At 39.9% G+C, this 23,585-nt stretch overlaps 1 protein-coding gene across 3 annotated transcripts in view; it reads right to left on the bottom strand.

Annotated features, from left to right (window-relative positions):
- Window positions 1–17,644: 17,644 nt before the first annotated feature.
- Window positions 17,645–23,585, bottom strand: part of CUNH12orf4 (chromosome unknown C12orf4 homolog) — a 53,088-nt gene continuing 47,147 nt past the window's right edge. For all 3 annotated transcript variants that reach the window (XM_045830643.1, XM_045830646.1, XM_045830645.1), the window contains 3 exons: window positions 20,087–20,144; window positions 19,440–19,507; window positions 17,645–18,840 (listed from right to left, as the gene is read on the bottom strand). In XM_045830643.1, coding sequence (XP_045686599.1) covers window positions 18,748–18,840; window positions 19,440–19,507; window positions 20,087–20,144 — 219 coding nt within the window. In that variant the 3' untranslated portion in view covers window positions 17,645–18,747. The remainder of the gene's footprint in view (window positions 18,841–19,439; window positions 19,508–20,086; window positions 20,145–23,585) is intronic.

Below are 23,585 nucleotides of genomic sequence, written 5' to 3'. Positions count from 1 at the left end.
CTAGCCAAGATTGTCAGAGCTTCCCTTTGACCTAGTGAAGCCAGTCTGAAGACTAACGAATGAGCACAGGTAAGACCAGAAGAACTGTTGAGGTGACCCATGGAGTCATGAAAAATAATAAATGCTTACTGTTTCAGCTAGTTTTAAACTAGTTTGTCACTCAGAAATAGCTGACACAAGGAGGGAGAAGAGAATTGGGGAGGGTCAAAAGAGATGATGGTTCAACTGTATCTTCGATGTGTTATATCTTAAAAAAGGAAAGACTTGAAGCAAATGTAGCAAAATGTTAAAATTTAACAAATACAGTAATAGTAGTAGATACATGAATATTTGCTATATAATCTTGTATGTTTGAAGTATTTCACAAAATTTATGTAGAAGAGTAAATGTGATACATTACACAAGATGCCATGATTATAAAAAAGAACAAAAAGATGCACTTTTCCTATTGCCTCCTTCCCCCTCTCTGCCACACACACACAAAGCAGACTAAGCAGACGAGTGATTTCTGAGTTGTAATCCTCTCCTCTCGTCTCCAGGGCATCTTCCCTGTACGGTCCTTAGCATTTAATCCTTTTTGCCAGAATTTAATTCTCTGGCCCCAGTCAGTCATTTTTAAGACAGCAAACATCTGATCAATTCATGGACAAGATAATCACAAGACATGAAGCATTATAGGAGTTAATTCTATATAGCTGCCACTTGGGCAGGAGACTATATTTTGTAACTACTTTATACTATTGTTATGTCTAAAATCTAGATTTGACTGATAAAAATGTGCTAACTGCTCCACTCAAACACAAAGTTAGTCACCTACCTTGTGACTTCCTCCTGACATTCTAACCTACCATGTCTTTTGTGTCTGAAGTTGTTGCTGCCACTGGCACAGGTGACATTGTCTGTCTGCCAGGATGATTTGTGCTTGACCTATTGAGAGTGACGTGACTCCCAAAGGATGCCCACACAATGCCAGAAAAAGGCAAGGCTACGCAGTCTGCTTTGAGGGGTTCCCATGCCTCTTGGCCCACTGCACTGCTCATGTTTCTATTTTGACTTCCACAGCACTCCATGTACACCTTGTTCTGCACTGACCTTACTACATGCTGGCTGGTACTGTGAACACATTATGCATACAAAGTGTTCTTTTTTCAGCTCAGGCAGGCTGTAAACTGAGGACATGGCATATTAAGTGACTTAGTATCCCCACTATCTAGTGAAAGGAAGGAAAGAAGGAAAAAGGTCAGACAGGAAGGAAGGAAGAAAGGAAGGAAGGAGAGACAGGAAGCAATGAGGGAAGGAAGGATAATAGTGGCAAGTATTTATAGAATGACTATGTGCCAGGTAGTGTGAACTTTCTTATTTAAATCCTTCCAGCTACTCGGTGAGGTAGATTCTATTACTAATTTTCCTAGCTTACAGTGGAAGAAACATATTAGGAACGTTAGGTAATATGCCCAGTGTGACAAGCCACAGTGTGAAAACCAGGGAGGCTGCGCACTTGAACCAGGTGTAACTCTAGAGACTGTGCTCCCCTCTGGTGCTATACTGTCACTCTGGGTAGAAAGTTTTGAGCACAGATTTGCTGATAACAAGAAGCCAGAATTCATCATAAAGAAAGAAAAAGAAGGATAGAAAGCAGGAGAATAAAAAAGGGAAGGAGAGACCCATCAATACATTTCTGCAGATGCCATACCTAACCTGTGACAGCATGGTTCCTGCTTAGTTCCTGAACATCTCCAGGAAGGATCCGTATGCCTCTCTGCTAATGTGTTCCAGGCTTTATTCTCCATGTGCCAAAGATGTCCAGTTAGCTCTCTACACTCTCTTGCCTGGGAGAGGACACACATACAGCTGATCCTTGCACTGCGAACACTGAATTAGCAAGTACTGAACTATTACTCCTAAGAGAAATACAGGGCTAGGTTCCTGCAAGCCTCTCAGCACATATCACCAGCCAATCAATATATGACATTTTTAAAACAAGTTTCTCTTTAAAGACACCTTATTTAACAGGTTGTTGACTTGTTACCAGAGCTCATGACCAGCAGCAGTATGACTCAGGCCTGGACAAAGCTTGTCCAACACACGTATCTTCTCCATGAGGCACATCACAGCCTTCTTGCACTTTGGACTCTAGAGAACACTTTGGTACTACACTAGGGGGACCATTTAAAATAACACCACCATCACAAAGAAAAATGGAAAAAATGTAGCAGTAAGCAGACTTTTACAGTCTATTTACTAAAGGACACCTGTTTATGCTGGGACCTGAAGGTCACCTTGCCCCTGTCAGCTGGGAATGTGTGTGTTGGGCCAAATTTTTCACTGCTCTGCACATGTCCACAGATGATGCTGAAAGTGCTGCCAAAAGCCCTCCAATTCATTCTGTGGGCTGGTTACAACAGCCACAAAACTTGAATTTTAAATTCTAGCCATTGGGGGAATTTGCACATATGGAGTTCATGATTAATAGGATTGACTACATAGAGCATAAGTTCAACAAGTCTTAGATATGGATCTATTAGAAAGCTTGATATACTTTAGGTTTTAATATATCAGGAACCCTGTTTTCCTGTGGGAAAATGGGAAAAAAAAACAGGAAGAGGGATGTGCAGTATATCACAATAATTTAAACTTAGTATACTGAATAGGACACCACAAACACCTCTTAGTCCTGCGGGAAACCTCAGGAGGCTACTCACCCATTCCTCTGCTTTAGTTGGGATCTTAACCTGTTCTTTAGAGATTGCCAACAACATAGATGACAGAAAAGCTTACCAAGCCTTCTCACTTAATCAAATAGTTCCTCAAGTCCCATCATCTCTGTGTAGCCTTCGAGGGGCTGAATCTTGCTTCGAATTGTGCTTCTGTATATGGAAGAAACTCGGCAAACACTTGCTGTTTATCTAATGGGATCAGGATCCCACAGGGTCAACCTGTTGCTTATGTTGTCCTTATCTGGGTCCTCCCTCTGTAATATACTCTCACATAAATATTTCTGTCTAAGATGGTGGTCCCTAGCTTGGGGTTCCTGGAATTAGTGGTCCTTAAAGGTATCTTGAATATGTGATTGAGCTGTTTTAAAAATCTTTCTAGAAATACATTTCGGTAGGATGAGACCTCATAGTTTAAATGAAATGGCAAGGTTTTGCTTTTTGTAAATTTTCCTGGATCATACTATAATTTTATGTGATACTATGTATTGCTGCTAATACTATCACTCAGCTCTACAGACATGTCTTTGATTAACAAAAAACAGACCATTGCTCAAATGATTGCAATTGTTTATTAAGTTTTCAAAACATTTCAGGGAAATATGGGGAAGATAATGAAAATGTTCTTTGATTATTAAAGGATAGAAAAAACATTGATCAAAATGGCTCTAAATACATGGTACTTCATTTCAATAGGTGTTGTAAGATTTTTTTATTATTTCAAAATTATGATAATGATTTTTATACTGCTATAACTTCTTTTGAGCAAAGTAGTCTGTTTTCATCTAAATGGGAAAACTAAGTAAGAGCAAAAAACATTTTCATCTAGAAATTGAAAAATTGCCCCTGGGGATTCACTCTTTAATCTTCACCCATTCTTTCAGCACAACTCTGCTGATTATCCTTAAGGACCCTATGAAAGGAATGTTGCTGTAAGTTCATCTTTCCTTTGTGGGACATTTTTCCTTCTTGTGGGAATTAGCCAGGACCCAACAGAAGGGATACAAAAGTTTGTGTGTCCTGTGCCAGTAAGAGATCTGCCAACTCCCAGGCAAGCTGTTTCTGTTGAAATCCTTTTTCATGCATTTCTTCCATTCCAGTCACAGTGTCAAGTTGAGAACAGCTGTGCCACACTTGTCAATCAATGGCAAGGTTATATAGCCCTGCTTGGTTTGTACAAGACTTTGAGAACAGAAAGGGCGGGGGTGGGGGTGGGGAGGAAAGAGCAGTAGGGAATACAGACTTCAAGTTCAACGCCCTCACTTGATTTCCAAAGCATATTTTTAAGGACTTGAGGACCAGATTGTCATTTGTTTTGGGAATATTTGTTTATACAAATAGAAAAATTCATGCTCCCTGACACTCTTTACCATAATTTGTGTTAAGGTCCAGGGCCCTCCGCCCTCACTCCCAAAAGGCCCTTCATTCTATTTCTGCTCCATATACCTAGAATGCCCCTTCTAGTCTCGGCTTACTAAAGTTCCTTCTTCACATCTTTCATGAAGGGTCTGAACACTCCCCTCCAAGATATCCTCTAGAACGCTAAAAAAAAGGTCATAATGTCATCCTTCCTGGTGCAAATACAGAACCGCAGATGTCCTCACCTATTGCTTCACTGAAATCCCCGCTATTTAAATGTATCTAATTAGCCGCAGGACACTCGGGACCAGGTGGCCTGGGTTCTCTAGCAGAGCAGCTGCCATCACCACTGCCCAACCTGGCACTTCTGGCTGTGCAGATTTGAGGCAGGAGACATTGAGGAATTAAAAAAATCCTCCTCAGGAAGAAGCCTCTGGGGTACTCAGACCTCTGTGCCCAGACATGTCTCTGTGCTGTTTGCCCTGGGCAGAGCTGTGCACCCCACCACAGCCAGGAGCCAAGAGCCAGTGCCTGCGGTACATACGAGGGAAGGGACTGTTGCCTAACTCCAGAAGCCACACAAATTGCAAACTGGACAGAATCTGACTGAGGAGGCTGTGGATCACCTCAGGAGCTCTGAGCTGCCCAGGCAGAGAGAGAAGCCAGGGTGGTGGCTGGCTGCAGAAACAGCGTAGTGGGAGCAGGCCTGCCTGAGGCTGAGAATCACTGGAGGGAGCGGTGAGAGCACCCCTCCACCGCCTGTGTTAGAGTATGCCTGCAGGACTCTTCCTAGCACCAGCAGGGAGAGATCCAGAGAGAAACTTTATCTAAAACTGTCAGAAGCTCTGGCAGGCTGTGGCCAGCCCTGAGAGACTTTGTGCTTTCTGGGAAGGGAAGCACTTGGAGAATAGGTTCCCCAGGGTTTGGTGCTGCAGCGTGGGGGCCGCACAGAAACTCTTTTAAAAGAGGAGCTGACGTGAGACTCAAAACTCGGCAGGGACCCTGTGTTCGTGTGTGTGTGTGTGTGTGTGTGTGCATGCACACACACACACACACACACGTGCAGCAGTTTTGCCAACAAAGAACTCAGAGTGACAGAATCATGCTGAAGGGACTGTGGGAACCAACCCAGCAGAGCTGGCAAGCAGGGGACAGTGCAGAGTGGAGATTTTGGGACTGAGTCTGCTGCGAGAGTGACAGCCTGGGGAGTGGATGGCCAGGAAGTGAACGCAAGATTCACTGTACCCAGGCAGGTCCCCACACAGGCACTCATGTCCAACTGCACTTCTGGGATTACAGGCTCTGCAGATCAGTGAGGCCAGGCTCTAGCATCCTCCGCTGGGCACATATCCATAGCGGAAAGAAGGAAAAGCTCTGAAAGGGCCCTTTCTACCAGACACTACAAGCTACACAGTTCCCTGGGCCCTGATCCACTGAAAACAGCAGAGAAATTAGGGAAAGGTGCAACACGAGGTGTTTGGAGCCATACACAGCCACAGCACCTAGACAGAGCTGTTGTCTGCTCCAAGCAGGGAAGAGCTGCTCCTTTTACACAGATTGGCCCCTCATATAAAATGGACAGCTAAGTCACCAGACACCATACGTTATTGGAAAGAATCACCAAGACATGTGGCAAGGGGGCTGGGAGAAACTCCCATCTTCCCTGAAGACTGAACACTACCCCCTGGGGGTGACCCAGGGTTCATTCCTACTCTACCCATCATACCAGAGGCCCCCTCTGCAGACAGGTAGAGAAGGTACTGGTGGTCCTCTTAGGTCACTGAATGAACAGAATCCATTGAATGGACCACAGGCTGATGGAAAGCTGGCACGACAGAATAGTGGGGACCAGCCAACTCTGAAGGAGACAGGCTGTGGATCACTTGAAGTCTTGAACAGGCTGGTTGGGGCCAGACTAGGACACCATCTGACATCAATTTTATTCCTAGATCTTCACTATTTTTGTATTTCAAATCTCAAATTTTATTGTTCCCCTCAACTACTCCATTTTGTCTTCCTCCCGCCCTTTCTTTTTTTGTTTTAAATTTTACTTTTTCCCTGTCTTAGTGTGGTTTTAATTCCTCACTCTTAGGATTTCTTCTCCCTCTGTCCTCTCAAAATCACTTTTCTTTCCTATAGACATCTCATAAGGACTTTTTTCTGTTTTCCTTCTTATTCCCATTTCACTGGTATTAATCTTTGTTCATTTGTTGTTGATATTGCTGTGGTGGCTCTTTTTCTCCAATTTGTTTGATTTATCGTTCCAATTATTTTCACTATTGTTTTAAAAACATTTTAAACTTCATGATACACTCTTCCCTTTTCTTTCTTCACCTTGTTTCTATTCTCTACTCTTACTATTTCTCCTCCCTCTACCCTCTCAAAATCATTTTTCTTTCAGTTAGTTATCTCATATTTGCTTTTCCTTTCTTATAATAGTTTTAATCTCTTTATACCTTTATTAATACTGACTCATTTGCTGTTGATAGTGTAGCTTTGGGTGGGGGTTATTATAGCAGGTGTGGGTTTTGTTTCCTGGGTTGTTTTCTACTAGCACCTGAAATAACAACATTCAAGATATGGTGGGTGGTATGACTCTCAGAGAGCCACTGGGGGGAAGAGCCCACTAAAGAATGACCCAACAACCAAAACTCAATTACAACAAGAGAGCCCACATGAACAGCATAAAGGGCATTCCAAGAGCATTCAGCTCAGGCAATCAGGAGACTGCACCACTGAATTCCACAGGTCTCCTACCACAGAAGGTCACACCATGAACAACAGGAAGTCAAAGCAGTTCAATCTAATAGGCAGAAACAAACTAGAAGAGTCACCTAAAATGGGAAGACAGAGAACCCTCAATTGAAAGGAAAGGAGGAATTTCCAGAAACAGTGTGAAATGAAGTTACGGCAAGCAATCTATTGGACATTGAATTCACAATAATGGTTATAAGGATGATCAATGAGCTCAGTGAGAACTACAAAGAACTCTATGGAAGCTACAAGGAACTTCCTACAAACTACACTAGCATGAAAAAGGACATAAAACTATCAGTAAAAGCCAGATGGAAATGAAGAATACAGTAGAAGGAATTGAAAACAGGCTAAGTGAAGCAGAGGATCGAATCAGCAATCTGGAAGACAAGGCAGAAACAACTGCTAGATAGAGCAAAACAATGAAAAAAACAAACAAACCCCAAACCCCACAAAAACCCAAAGAAGATTTAAGGGAGTGGCAAGACAATGGGAAATGTAATAATACTCATATCATAGGGATACCAGAAGGAGAAGAAGAGGTGCAAGGGATAGAAAACCTGTTTGAAAAAGTAATGACATGGACTTCCAGTCAAGATGGTGGCACAGGCAGGCATGGCTCACCTCTTTGCCCAACCACTCAAAATGACAACTAAAATGTAAAACAACGATCACTCGGAACCATCAGAAATTGAGTTGAATGTAAGTCTGACAATTACAGAATTAAAGAACCACATCTATACAGACTGGAAGGTGAAGATGTGGAACAGGCTGGCCCCTTACCCATGTGTGGTGGGTAAAAATTTGGGAGGGATATCTTGGGAGTGAGGAGTTCCAGCCCTATACCAGGCCTCCCAGCCCAGGGTTCCAGTGCCAGGAAGATAAGTCCTCACAACTTCTGGCTCCAAAAACCAGAGGGGATTGAGTCAGTAGAAGAAACTTCTGGAGCTCCAGGCAATTCCTCCTAAGGAACCCACACATGGACTCACCTACTCAGACTTACTCTCTCTGAGCTCCAGCACACAGGTAGCAAATTGAAAGGCACCAGTGATATACAGGAAGAAACTGAACTGTCTGGCATCAAGATGAGGAGAAGTCATTGTCCCTTTTCTAAACCTTTTTCCCACAAAGCCAGCAAACTAGAGGCATAGCTGAGATTCCCTCAACCTGGCTAACTCTGACCTGCCTTGGAGAATCCCAGAGACTCTGCCCCACCCAACTTATGGGCGCACCCAAGCTGCTTTTCCATATGAAGGGTTGGTCTTGGCTCATGCTGAACAACTTCCTAATTCCTCTCAAACAAGCAACTAGCCTCAGTGAGCCCCACGCATGACATTAGCTGCAGCCAGTATAAATTTGCAGCTTGGCTTTGTCTGGGAATCTTCAAGCCCAGCACAAATAATAGCCATCTCAGATTGCTTTATAGCTCAGACTGGGTGGCCCCAGGGGGTTGAGCTTGGCCTGCACTACCAGGCGAAACCCCAGGGCCTGCATACCCAGTGGACAGCCACAGACCATGTTGGAGCACCACCACCACCCAGCCCCTGCACAGCTGATCCTTTCACTTGTGTTAAAAAGTCACACAAGTCCAGGCAGCACAGTGAATCCCAATCAAGAACCCAAAGAAGTCTACTCCAAGACATATCATAATTAAAATAGCAAAATTTAAAGATAAAGAGAGAATCTTAAAGGCAGCAGGGGAGAAACAGTAACATACAAGGGAGCTCCGATAAGGCTAGCTACTGATTTTTCAACAGAAACACTACTAGCAGTGATTTCTGGCAAGATGGAGGCATAGGTGGACGCACTGTACCTCCACGCACAACCAAGATTAGAACAACAACAATTTAGAGGCAGAATAACACCCAGAACTGACAGAGAACTTATCTGAACGGAAGTCGGACAGCCAAGAAGTTGAAGTAGACCCATTCATCCAGACCTGTAGAGGGGCGGAGACGGGCAGCCAGGCGCAGGTCACGGCGTGGAGAACAGGGAGAACTGGGCACATAAGGCAACTGGGAGCAGGTAAGGCATCTGGGTGCACAAGATCGCAGTGGGTGGACCCTGAGTACGCAAGTGGCAGATGGTGGACCCAGTGAGGTGGGGATTGTGGACCAGGGCAGAGCGCGCAACCCAGGATCCAGAGAAGGGACCGAGGTCCCAGGAGAATGGAGCTACCACCATTGTTCCCTCCCCCTCCCACCCCCGCCACCACATACAATGTCACAATCTAGCGACTGGGGTGTCCGACCCCGGTGAATACCTAAGGCTCTGCCCCTCACCATAACAAGAGCGACCAGACCAAAAAAAAAAAAAAAAGAAAAGAGAGAGAGAGAGAGAAAAAGAGAGAGAGAGAGAGATGTCTCAAACAGAAGAACAGATTAATGCCCCAGGACTCATCCTTTTGAACAACCAAGAGATAGCCAATCTATCAGATGCACAGTTCAAAACACTGGTGATCAGGAACCTCACAGAATTGGTTGATTTTGGGTGCAAATTAGATGAAAAAGTGCAGGTTACCATAAAAGAGATGAAGGAAGATGCACGGAGAACCAATAGTGATGGGAAGGAAACTGGGACTCAAAACAATAGAGTGGACCAGAAGGAAGAAAAAAAACAACCAAACAGGAAAGAATGAAGAAATAAGAATTCAAAAAAATGAGGAGAAGCTTAGGAACCTCCAGGACATCCTTAAATGTTCCAACGTCCGAATTATAGGGGTACCAGAAGGGGAAGAGGAAAAGAAACAGATTGAACACATATTTGAACAAATAATAAAGGAGAACTTCCCCAATCTGGCAAAGGAAATAGACTTCCAGGAAATCCAGGAAGCTGAGAGAGCCCCAAAGAAGCTGGACCCAAGAAGAAACACACCAAGGCACACCATAATTACATTAGCCAAGGTAAAAATGAAGGAGAGAATCCTAGAAGCAGCAAGGGATAAGGGGATAGTAACCTACAAAGGAGTTCCCATCAGACTGTCAGCTGATTTCTCAAAAGAGACCTTACAGGCAAGAAGGGGTTAGAAAGAAATATTCCAAGTCATGAAAGACAAGGACCTATATCCCAGATTTCTCTATCCAGCAAAGCTTTCATTTAGAATGGAATGGCAGATAAAGTGCTTCTCAGATAAGGTCAAGTTAAAGGAGTTCATCACCACCAAGCCCTTATTTTATGAAATGTTAAAGGGACTTAGCTAAGAAAAGAAGATACAGAAAAAACATGTATAGTAAAAGGACAGCAAACTCACAATTATTAACAACCACACCTAAAGCAAAACCAAAAGAAACTAAGCAAACAACTAGAACAGGAACAGAACCACAGAAATGGAGATCACATGGAGGGTTAGCAACAGGGGAGTGGGAGGAGGAGAGGGGGGGAAAGGTACAGAGAATAAGTAGCATAGATGGTAGGTAGAAAATAGACAGGGGGAGGGCAAGAATATTATGGGAAATGTAGAAGCTAAAGAACTTATAAGTATGGCACATGGTCATGACTAAAGGGGGGGATAAGGGAGGGAGAGGATGTACAGGGTGGAGGGGAGTGAAGGGGGAAAATGGGACAACTGTAATAGCATAATCAATAAAATATATTAAAAGGAAAAAGAAACACTACTAGCTAGAAGGGAATGGCAAGAAGTAATCCAAGTAATGAAAAGCAAAGACCTGCTACCAAGATTACTCCATTTGAAGGCTCTCATTTAAAAAGGAAGGTGAAATAAGGAGTATCCCAGACAAAAAAAGGCTGAAAGAATACACCTCTGCCAAACCAGCATTGCAAGAGATGCTAAAGGGGTTACTTTATGAAAATGAAGAGAGGGGGGGGAGAGAGAGAGAGAGAGAGACAGAGGGAGAGAGACAGAGGGAGAGAGAGAGAAAGAGTGAAGAGAGGAGGGGGAAGAGAGAGAATGAGAGAAAAAACACAAGTACAAAGGGAAAGTCAACAACTAAGTACCTATCAGTAATAACCTTAAATGTAAATGCATTAAATACTCAGACCAAAAGGCATAGGGTAGCTCAATGGATAAGAATGGATAAGAAAACATGACCCACATATATGCTGTCTATATGAGACCCATCTCAGAACAAAAGATCTATACAGACTGAAGTAAAGGGATGGTAAAATATATTGCAAGCAAATGGACAGGAAAAATAAACAAGGGTAGCAATACTTATAATGGACAAAGTAGATTTCAAAACAAAAGCCATAAAAAGAGACAAAGAAGCTCACTACATAATACTTAAGGGAGTAGGCCATCAAGAAGATATAACCCTTGTAAATATATATGCACCCAACACAGGAGCACCTAAATATATAAGGAAAATCTTGGAGGACTTTAAGAAAGGTATTGATAGCAACACACTCATCAAAGAGATTTTACACCCTATTGTCAACAATGCACAGATCTTTCAAGCACAGAATCAACAAAGATATTATAATATGGAACAACACTCTAAATCAAATGGACTTAATTGATATACACAGAAACTTTCACCCTGGAGAAGCATAATATACATTCTTTTCAAATGCATATGAAACACTTTCAAAGATAGACCACATGATAGGACACAGAACAAATCTCAACAGATTCAAGAAAACTGAATCATGTCAAGCATCCTCTGGATCACAGTGGCTTGAAACTAGAAACCAACCTCAAGGAAAAAACTCAAAAACATTAAAATACAAGGGGACTGATTAACATGTTATTAAATAATGAATGAGTTCAAAGTGAGAAAGTGTCTGGAAACAAATGAAAATGAACACACAAGAGCCCAAAATCTATGGGACACAGTGAAGGCTGTCCTGTAGGAGATGTTCAGAGCAATACAGGCCTACCTAAAGAAGATATAAAAATCTCAAATAAACAATCTAATCCTACATCAAAAACTAGAGGAACAGCAACAAAGCCCAGAGCAAGTAGAAGGAAGGAAATAATCAAGATCAGAGCAGAATTAAATGACATAGAGACTAAAGAAATGATTCAGAAGATCAATAAATTCGGGAGCTGGTTCTTTGAAAAGTTAAACAAAATTGATAAGCCTTTAACCAGATTCATCAAGAAAAAAGAGAGAGGACTCAAGTAAATATAAAATCAGAAATGAAAGAGAAGTTACAACCAATACCACAGAAATATAAAGGATAGTAAGAAATTACTACAAACAACTATATGCCAAGAAATTGGACAACCTGGGTGAAATGCACAAATTTTTAGAAACATAAAATCTTCCAAAAGTGAATCAAGAAGATGCAGAATGCCTGAATAGACCTATAACAACTAGGGAAATTGAAGCAATAATCAAAAAACTCATGGCACACAACTGCTGTGGACTGAATGGCTTCACAGGATAATTTCATCAGGCATTTAAAGAACTAACTCTTATCCTTCTCAAACTATTCCAAAAAACTGAAGAAGAGGGAAGACTCTGAAACTCTTTTTACATGGCCAGTAATATCCTAATTCCAAAACCAGGTAAAGACACAACACAGAAGAAAACTACAGGCCAATATCTCTGATGAACATAGATGCTAAACTCCTCAACAAAATATTGGCAATCTCGATCCAGCAATATATTAAAAAGATCATACACCATGATCAAGTGAGACTCATCTTAGGGACAGAGGGTTGGTACAATATTCACAAATCAATAAACATAATATGCCACATAAACAAAATGAAACAAAAATCACATGATCACATCAATCAGTGCTGAAAAAGCATTTTCAGCACCCATTTATGATAAAAACACTCAGCAAATTAGGAACAGAGGGAGCATACCTCAACATAATAAAGGCCATATATGAGAAACCTATAGCCAACATCATACACACTGGGAAAAATCTAAAAGCTTTCGCTAAGATCAGGCAGAAGACAAAGGTGTCTACTTTCACCACTTCTATTCAACATCATAGTATTGGAAGTTATAGCCAGAGCAATCAGACAAACAACAAAAGGCATCCAAATTTGAAAGGAGAAAGTAAAACTCATTATTTGCAGATCACATGATAGTATACATAGAAAACCCTGTTGGCTAGAAACTCTCACTTCTCCTAGGTCTCTGGGCCGCTGTTCACCATTCCCTGTGCTCCAAGGAGGACATACAGAAAATCCAAAGACACATGAAATGATGTTCAATATTGCTAGCTATCAGAGAGATGCAAATTAAAACCACAATGAGATACCACTTCACACCAGACAGAATGGCCATCAAAAACAAAGCAACAAACAACAAGTGTTGGAGAGGTTGGGGAGAAAAGGGGGACCCTAGTGCACTGCTGGTGGGACTGCAGACTGGTACAACCACTATGGAAAGCAGTATGGAACTTCCTCAGAAAACTAAAAAATGGATCTGCCTTTTTGACCCTGCAGTTCCACTGCTGGGACTCTATCCTAAGAATACTAAAACACCAATTCAAAAGAACCTATGCATCCCAATGTTCATAGCAGCACAATTTACAATAGCTAGATGCTGGAAGCAACCAAGATGCCCATCAGTAAATGAATGGATCCAAAAACTATGGTACATTTACACAATGGAATTCTATGCAGCAGAAAGAAAGAAGGAGCTCCTACCCTTTGCAACAGCATGGATGGAGCTGGAAAACATTATTCTAAGCGAAACAAGCCAGGCAGTGAAAGACAAATACCATATGATCTCACCTTTAACAGGAACCTAAATAACAAAACAAAGAAACAAGCAAAAATATAACCAAAGACACTGAAATAGAGGACAGGCTGATGGTGACCGGAGGGGAGAGAAGAGGGAATTTAAGGGGGTCAGTGGGAAGGGTTCACAGGAACAAACTTAAAGGACACATGGTCATAGACTAAGGGGAGGGTGGTAATGGGAGGGAAGTGGGGAGGGTGGGAGGGGGGACTGGATTGGGAGTAAAAAGGAGAAAACTGTATTTGAACAATGATTAAAAAAAAAAAAGAATCAACCAATGAGTGCATATATACATAGAAAAAAAAAGAAAACCCTATAGTCTCCTTCAAAAAACTACTCAACCTAAGAAGTGAATTTGGCAAAACAGTGGGATACAAAGTCAATATAGAGAAATCAAGGGCATTATTTTACACCAACAATGAAATATCAGAAAGAAAAAACTAGGGGAAAAAATCCCATTGACTATAGCAACAGAAAAATAAATTACCTAGGAATAAATTTAACCAAGGAGGTAAAAGTCCTATACTTGGAAAACTACAGAATACTAAAGGATGAAATTAGGAAGATACAAATAAATGGAAGCATATATTGTGTTTATGGTTTGGAAGAATTAACATCCTCAAAATGTCCATACTGCCCAAAGCAATCTATAGATTTAATGCAATCCCTATTAAAATACCAATGACATATTTCACATCTAGAACAAATATTTTAAAAAGATACATGGAATCAAAAATGACCCCAAATAGCCTCAGCAATCTTGAGAAAGAAGAACAAAGTAGGAGGGGTGAAAATACCTGATATCAACCTATACTACAAGGCCATGGTAAGCAAAACAGTCTGACACTGGCATAAGAACAGACACATGGATCAGTGGAACAGAATAGAGAGCCCAGAATTAAACTCATGTCTCTATGGTCAATTAATATTTGACAAATGAGATGGGAGCATAAAAAGGAATAAAAATAGTCTCTTCAATAAATGGGGTTGGGAGATCTGGACAGGTATACGCAAAAAAATGAAACTGGACCACCAACTTACACCATACACCAGAATAAATTCCAGAGGGATAACAGACTTAAATATTAAGTTGTAATGCCATAAAAGTCTAATAGGAAAACACAGGCACTAATATTTCAGATATCCCACACAGCAATATTTTTGCTGATATATTTCCTAGGGCAAGGGAAATAAAGGAAAAAATAAACCCACTTCTAACAAATTAAAAGTGGGACTACATCAAATTAAAAAACTGCACAGCTAAAGAAACCATCATCAAAATGAAAAGGGAACTGATTGTATGGGAAAACAACTTTGCCACTCATACCTCAGACAAGGGTTTGATCTCCAAAATATATAAGAAACTTATACGAATCTACCGGGAAGACAAACAAACCAATAAAAAATTGGCAAAGGACTTGAGCTAACACTTCTCCAAAGAGGACATGTTACAGGGTGCAGCCAAGAGGGGGGACCCCAAATGGGCATTTGAAATGGGGTCCAGAACTTAAGGTGTCCAGGAGATTTTAAGATGTCTCCACTCCCCCCCCCACCCCGCCCCCCGCCATGGTGTGGGTTGGGGGAAGGGACAAATGGAGCAGGGCCTTTGAGAGCTGTTTTGCATAGCAACAGCCTTGCAGCTACCCTCTGGCATGGTCATTTAACATATCTATAGCCTTTGGCTGCCCGCTTAGATATGTTAAATAGCTGTGGCCATGCCCTGAGCCAGGGGAATGGAAGTAACTTCCCCACCAAGATGTGACTGGGGGCAGATCCCCCAAGCTACAGCGCCTGCACCTGCGTGGGAGCTCGAAGATTGGCTCCAGGACATGGGGCCACACCTGCCCAGACTCATGATGGCAGCCCAGTAAAGCTGGAAGGATATGAATTCTGGCATGCGAAGCCGAGTGTGGGAGGAGTCAGAAATGAGGCTGCAGAGGAAGATTGGCCGAGAGGATTTAAAACCCAGACTTGGCGGCCACTAGGAGGGAGAATCATGCTGCTTTAGGAAGGAGAGCCATGTGCACCCTGAGGAGGAGAGCCATGCGCAGCCCTAAGAGGGAGAACCACGAGGCCTGGACAGAGTGGGGACCCCCACAGCTTTAGAAGGGGGAACCACCACCTGGTTTTAGCAGAGATCCCGGTGACTCAGCTGAGGGTGCCGGGAACCCAGGGAGGTCTCCCAGTTGAGATGGAGTATTAACTGGGAAGAACCAGAGGACTGCCTGAGCCATGGGACTTCTATTTCCTTTCCTGAGATACGGTACTCTGGACTGGGCAAAGGGGGAAGGAAGGAAGGACTGTGTCTATTTGTGGGTGTTTTAAGGGACTTTAGGATTTTTGATAAAGACATTAGGTCACTACTTGAAGTCTGTATAGCATTAAATAAACATTTCCTTTCCTTTTCACGAATCTCTGGCATTGAGAGATGTCTTTCCTAGGGTGGCGGACATAACGGACCTGGGGCCTTCTTTCAATAATAGTATATTGTCCTAGGCCCCCCTTGTTGTGTGTTCTGTAACAGACATACAGAGGGCCCAAAGATAAGTGAAAGGATGCTCAGCATCACTAGCCATTAGAGAGATGCAAATTAAAACCACAGTGGGATACCACTTCACACCTGTCAGAATGGTCATCATAAACAAATCAACAAACATGTGCTGGCAAAGATGTGGAGAAAAGGGAACCCTAGTGCACTGTTGGCAGGAATGCAGATTGGTGCAGCCACTGTGGAAGACAATTTGGAATTTCCTTAACAAACTAAAAATGGAACTGCCTTTTGACCCAGCAATTCCACTGTTTTTTTTGAAACACAGTTCAAAATAACCCATGCACCTGTATGTTCATAGCAGTGTTATTTATAATAGCCAAGTGCTAGAAACAGCCTAACTGACCATCAGTAAATGAGTGAATCAAAAAATTGGTACATATACACAATGGAATACTACATAGCAAAAAGAAAAGAGAACTCCTACCTTTTGCGACAGCATGAATGGAACTGGAGAGTATTATGCTAAGTGAAATAAGCCAGTCAGTGAAAGACAAATACCATATGATCTCACCTGTAAGAGGAACCTAATGAACAAAAGAAACAAACAAGCAAAATAGAACCTGAGGCATGGAAACATGGAAGAGGCTGATAGTGGCCTGAGGGGAGGGAGAGGGTAATAAGGGTAGAAAAAAGGGAAAGGGACTAGTCAAGGAACATGTATGAATGACCCTCAGACATAAAAAAACAGGGTGAGGACTGACTGTGGAAGCGGGGCATGGGTGGAGAGCAAAGGAGGAAAAGTTGGGACACCTGTAATAGAATAAAATATTTAATAAAAAATAAGTGTACATAATTAGTACCTTAAATTATGTATTTGTTATTAGCTTAGTATTTGGTGTGCCTTCATATCAGTGGTAACATCATAAACATTATTCTAATCTTACCATTTCTGTATATGTCATAATGTAGTACCATGTGAATAATGGATATGTAAACTACATCTTCATTCAAAGGCCAAACAGAAACTTCAAATTGCCCTGGCATGAAAGCCACCACTTTATAAATAATTTAATAAAACATCCTTGACAACACAAAGGAAGCGTTGGGCAGCTGCGACCACCAAGCTTCTGTGAATGAACCCTAACTCCTACACTGTGACCCTGGATGTACCCTTCAAGCTGCTGACTATACACTTAGTCACAGAAACCTGTGCAAAGATTCTCAACAGCTCTTTTTAATGCCTTTTATTGATTGACCCCACTACACCCACCTCCAACTTGACCTGTCACATAAACTCATACAGTCTCTGATGCTGCTTAAGCACACCCCTATTTTCTACCTCTATCTACTTTACTTTGCAATTGAATCAATCTTAATGGTAACAGTAGTGCCTAGAAGATGGTTTCTTGCTCTAATGGCAGAATACCTACCTTTTCCTGATGGGATCATCAGCGTCCTTGGAAAAGAATTTGGAAAGTGTTAGTGTGCAATGGATACAATCTGGAGTGGGTGCGCTCCCTAGTGTTGTTACTTGGACAGGCAGTAACAGTCATTTCCTTGAGTAAAAAATCAAGACACATTGTATGTTATGGGGAAGCATTTTGCATACCACGAGTTTTTCTAAGTTATTACATTTAGGTACACGAGCAGAGTTCTTTTTGTTTCTTGGAATCAAGATATACCATTTTATTATGTCAAAGGTCCTCTATATCATTCCACTGACCAGTTACAACATACATACAATTAGAATTTGATGAAACTATTACTTTTGTAAATGCCTTTGTCAATGTAGTCACTCCTCATTGCAAATGTTATAGATGGGACACAGAAGTGATATGCTGCATTTGAAGAAGTATTTCTACAAGGAAAGACAATGGAAAAGAAGAGGAAACAGAGCAGAGACAGAAATAGGGACATAGTAAACAGCAAAAAAATTCAAGTAAAAGCATAGTTAAGGAAGCTGAAAATGCAGAAAGCAGATGGAGAAATAAAAATGATTCTAATTGTCTAACTGTCACAATGTTGGTGGGCACTAAAATACTGCCAGGTATTGGTTTAGACTAACTTTCCTTTGGGCTTGCAAATAAGAACATTATTTTCCCAGACCATGAAATGTTACTAATAGACAAGGGCAAGTCACATGGGGAAGATGAGACACAGGTAAAGAATCCAATGTCTTTTTCTCACTACGAACTTATAAACCTTACAAAGAGTACATTAAAAGCAAGTTTTTGAAATAGGAGAATTTAAAAAAGTATATGTCATATATTTGTGTTTCTACAAAATGATTTTCATTAAGACATCCATATTTGCAATGTATATTTAAGTGCTTTTTAATTTTTATTTGGCAAATACGATAGAGGAAAGATTTCATTGGTATGTTTAATTAAGCCTTGTACCTGATATGATTCAGGACTTTGGGAAAAGACAAATGTCTTCATAAAATGCAGTGAACACTCTCCTACATCAAGTGTCCATGAGCGATATATAGGAAGTTTTATCCTATTAATATGGCAACAGGAAAAGAGAGACATTTTTTTCATAAAGAGACTTTAACAATAAACAAATACGTAAGGGGCTGATCACTAGCCTGTTCGGTAGAAGAATTTTTGGAGGGTTTGACAGACATCTATCATGATTTGATTTGTAGCTTGGGTTTTAAGTTCTCTTTCTGGGTATCTTTTGCTTGACAGAGTCCCAGCATAGTGCAAGGTCCTGGAGAGTGTGACAGTCCTCTCCTGCCAGCACGTTGGTCCACAGAGCCTCAGTGCTTGGATGTCAGAGTAAGTGTTGATGATACTCGGAAGATCTGAGGAAGCATGTTACTAAGTTGATAAAACATTTCTTCGGAAATACTCTGTAAGAGGTTAAAAAAACTTGTTAAATCATTGCTGATTTTAAAAAATTTTTAAGTATTTTAAATTATGGAACTAGTTCTAGACATGGAGTACAAATGTAAAAATTATCTTTCATGACTGCTATTGCACAGCTATGGGCTGGGGGTGATTCCTGACCCTGTCCTCAAAGAACCTATGTTGCTTCCATCAGATGGTAGGTCTGGTGACCAGAAAGACCCCTAGGTAACACTAGTGTAATCAATAATAAAAATACCACTAATTTGCTATGGTCTGCACAGAATAAAAAACCATTCTCATTAATGCCCTTAACGAGAAGTTTATAAACTCTTCAAAATCTATGTAACATAAATATGAAAAAAAAAAGGAAAGATAAGTTTAGTTTTGGGAGTAAATAAAAAGATCCCAGGAGTGGTAGATGCTAACATCATTGACAATAAACTAAGTGTGTTTATGGCATCCAAACACTTTCCCCATAAGAAAGAGAAAGCTGTTAGCATTTTGTTATGTTATACTGAGTTTAGGGCAGTGTGCTCACTATATCCGTGAAAAGTACTGTAACAGAGATTAAATTGGGGTGAGCTATATTAAGATAACACACCTGTGGTACCAGAAATTGCACTGTCCTAGAAATTCCTCCATCCCATGAAGCCATTTCCATCATGAAACCTAAAACAGAACAAGAGACTTTGCTAAATTATGAGTCCTGGTCTTCAAACCTACAAGTCCTTACTGAAATAAACTGAATTTTCATTGTGGGGCTTCATATATTACTAACTTTTTAGGTAGTCACTTACTATAAGAGAGGCTGAACCTAAAGGACAAACTTCTGCGATCCTGAATTTTCCATGCCAGAGACATTTAACATCACTGGTCAACACACTCTTACTTAGGATTTCTCAAGTCCTATTTAGTCTTCATACAACACAGTCAAAACAGGTATTGAAGCCTAATTAAACATGCAGCTCTAATTTTTAAAAATAAAATAAAAGGCAATAAAGAACAAGCTATAATCAGGGCAAAATATAATTAACATCCAAATATCCTGTATTTCAAGAGGGTTGAATATTTATTTTGTGACTGGAAAAAGGTAAGTAAAAGAAGCACGTTATGAAATATTTGCTTGTTAAACCATTTAACTGAGGTACTAGATGACAGGAAACTTTCACATTCTTTCTCCTGGATTGTTCTCCTTTCAGTATTCGGGAGGAAGAAACAGGTCGTTGTTAAACAAAAGGTTATGCTCACCTTTGACGCACTTAAACACAAGTTCTGCTCTCCTTAAGCACCATGGTATAGTCATTTCCTAAGGGAAAAAAGCAAAACAAGTCTTGTTTCTAAAAGAACTCTGTAAAAAAGTATACAGTCAGACTTAATCTATAATGTTGATCATCCAGTTTGTGAACAGATTTAGGTAACTCAGTTAATTTCAGCTGGATTTCTTTTGATTTTTTAGGCACATGACTTCTTCCATCTGTTATACGGTACTTGCAAAATGTGAATTTAATTAACCTAGTAAGTATAATTTTTAAAACAACATTGTAGGAATTGACTGTGGGAATGGGGGCATGGAATAGGCAGAGGAGAAAAACTGGGACAACTGTAATAGAATAACAATAAGAAATGATTAAAAAATCTTTCTAGATAATTCTAAATATAAATGATGTAGAAATTCCACCTAATACTCTCAATATATTAGCATAAGTCTATTAAATTACATATGATTTGAATAAGCAATACATTAAAGTTTTTTATTATGTTTTACAGAAATAATAAAGATAAACAAACACCCCATCCCAGCCACCTAATAAACCAAATGCATTCATTTTTCTATGTTGCTGTCTAACAACCTTTGGCCCAGGAAGCACATAAATACCAGCGTCAGACTCTAACCAATACATTTATAACTTCCCACAGTTATGATGAGTGATCATACCTTTTTTAATTCTATTTCTTTTCACTATCATCAGAATTATTTCCTATGTTCCATGTATTCATAATTATAACAATAAAATGTTTATTATTTCATTATGGTGACTCTCAATCTTTTTGGGCCTCAGAATTCTTTTATGCTCTTAAAAATCACTGAGGACTCCAATGAGCTTTTGTTTATGTGTATTATATTTCCTGATATTTATTGTATTATAAACTAAAACTGATAAAAGTCTTGCTAACACCCAGAAGAGGCTAGGATTCTAGGGAATCTCCGTTTTATTGAATTAATATATCATAATTTATTTAAACAGCCCTTTATAGCTAGATTTCCATCTTTGTTAATAACATTGCAATAAACATATTGATGTATCTGCATCTGTAAATGTACACCTATCGATATCTTGTTTTTGAATAATTTCTTGGGATACTTATTTCTATAGATTAGTGAAATAAAATTTATGTTCCTCCCTAAAAGGTTGTATCAATTTACATTAGCCATTAGCAATGTGTGAATCATCAAATATCACCATACGTTCACCAGCATCTGGACATTTAAATATTACTTAAAATATTATTCAACATTATTAATAATTTAATAGATTCAAAATTGCATTATCTGATAGTTTTAAAAAAGAGACTTTATTTTTTAAAACAGTTTTAGGTTTACAAAAAAATTACATACTTTCATACTCAGTTTCCCTATTATATACACTAGTTTATCACCAAAAGTGAGGCTGTCTAGCTATCTGTCAAGAATAAAGAGAACAGACTGTATTACATAACAGCAGGGGAAATCCTTCAGCAATTCTGATTCACTATAGGCTTTCAATGAATTCTTTTCTACACTGTAGAATAATGGTTGCAGAATTACAGAAATTCTTCTGGTCAAGATCTTAAGTTGAAATAGCAAACACACACACACACACACAGCCCCATTTTAACAACTAACATAAAAAGAAATTTTAATGAAAGAACTTGTAATTTCATTTAGGAAATGTTTCTCAACAAATAAGGTTGTATCCCTATTATTTAAAGAGCCAGATGAATTAAGACCCATAGAAAGAAGCAGCTGTAGAATCTGATCTTCCAAGTACCCTACATACCTTTACAGAATATAATTACAATACTGTCAAATTGTCATGATCTCATGAAAGGGTTTCTATTTGCTGTCAATGAAAAACAAAACCCTGAATACATTTTTATTTTTTGTACTGAGTGTATTGTTTTCTCCATAAACACACTACAATAAAGAAATCATTCATAACCAAAAAGAAAAACACTGTTGACACATTATTATTAACTAAAACCCACAGTTTATGCAGATTTCCTTAGTTTTTACCTAATGACTTTTTCTGTTCCAAGATCACATCCAGGATACTATATGATATTATGTCATACAGTATCCTGGATGTGATCATTATGCCATCTTGCCTATGAGTTTCTCAGACTTGTTTTTGATGACCTTGAGAGAGTTTTGAGGAATGCTGGTCAGGTCATTTTGCAGGATGTCTTCTCTTGGAATTTATCTGATGTTTTTTTGATGATTAGAATGGGGTATGAATTTTGATACAAAGACTACAGAGGTAAAGTGTCAATTTCAATACATCATACCAAGGAAATGTACTATCATCATGATTTATGACTGCTGCTATTGACCGGGATCTCCTGGTTGGAGGTAGTAGTCTTCACATTTCTCCACTGTAAATTTATTTCCTCCACCTCCTGAAATTTCACACTGTACTCTTTAGAAAGAAATCATCCACTGTGAGCAGCACACACTTAAGAGGTGAAGATTTTTTTTTTGCCCTCCTCCTTAAGAATGGAGTATGTACAAAAGTTATTTGACATTCTTCTCTATGGGAGATTTGTTTATTCTCATTCATTCATTCATTCATTCACCTGTTTAATTAGTATGGACTCAAGGATCTTTGCTTTAGATGTTGGGTTATAATTCAATGATTATCAATTACCAAACTGTTTCTCAATCTTATTCTAATTGACCTTTCTGACATAATTCACAATAGTGACTGTTCCCTTTTTTCATGAAACTTGCTGACTCCTCTTGGGGGCTGATGTGTCATTAAATTATCCTAGTTCTTCACCAAACTCTAAAGGTCTTTGAACCTCATGCCAACTTATTGCTATGGATTCCTATCTAATTTCCTGGACTCCAATATTCCCCACCCCCAAACCATGAATTTGGCTAATTTATCTTAAGTACATTTATGATATTATATTCCTATTTAGTAACTTACAACTGCCTCCTGTTGTCTCATGAATAATACCTAAGACTTTCTTTTAGTGTTCAAGGCTATTTACATCGGGACCAAAAACACCACAGCTTCTAAACTTTTACATTAAAAAATGGTTTCACTCAAGCATGTGTCCACCTTTGCCTGAATGTGATCTGTAGTGTCTGTCACCCACCTCACCTCCTGCCACTCTGCCTTAAGCCATTTCTCCTGACTAGAGTGCCCTTCCTGTTATTTCCATCTGTTGAAATCTGATCTTCATTCTCCAATGTCCAGCTTAACTTCCTTCTCCCTCATAAAGTATTCCCACAGCTACAAATGATGTTGCTGCTCTCTGAAATCCAAAAGTGCTTGCTTTTCTTTTATCTCAACAATCACATTTTATCCTGTCCTTTTTGGGTGTGTGTGTGGAGAAGGGATAGTTAGGGAGATGCGATTTACGTTTTCTTAAATTGTGTGCTAAGGGCAGGAACCACTTCTTATTCATCTATATTACCTTTACAATACTTCTTAATACTGAGTATGTACATGCTCAAAACTTAAGGGTGAGTGAATCATTG

The sequence above is a fragment of the Phyllostomus hastatus genome, unplaced genomic scaffold (genome assembly GCF_019186645.2).
Source record: "Phyllostomus hastatus isolate PE091 unplaced genomic scaffold, TTU_PhHast_1.1 phas_contig_152, whole genome shotgun sequence".
Classification (NCBI taxonomy): domain Eukaryota; kingdom Metazoa; phylum Chordata; class Mammalia; order Chiroptera; family Phyllostomidae; genus Phyllostomus; species Phyllostomus hastatus.
The sequence above is the reverse complement of the archived record's forward strand: the minus strand, read 5'-3'. Positions and strand labels throughout refer to the sequence as shown.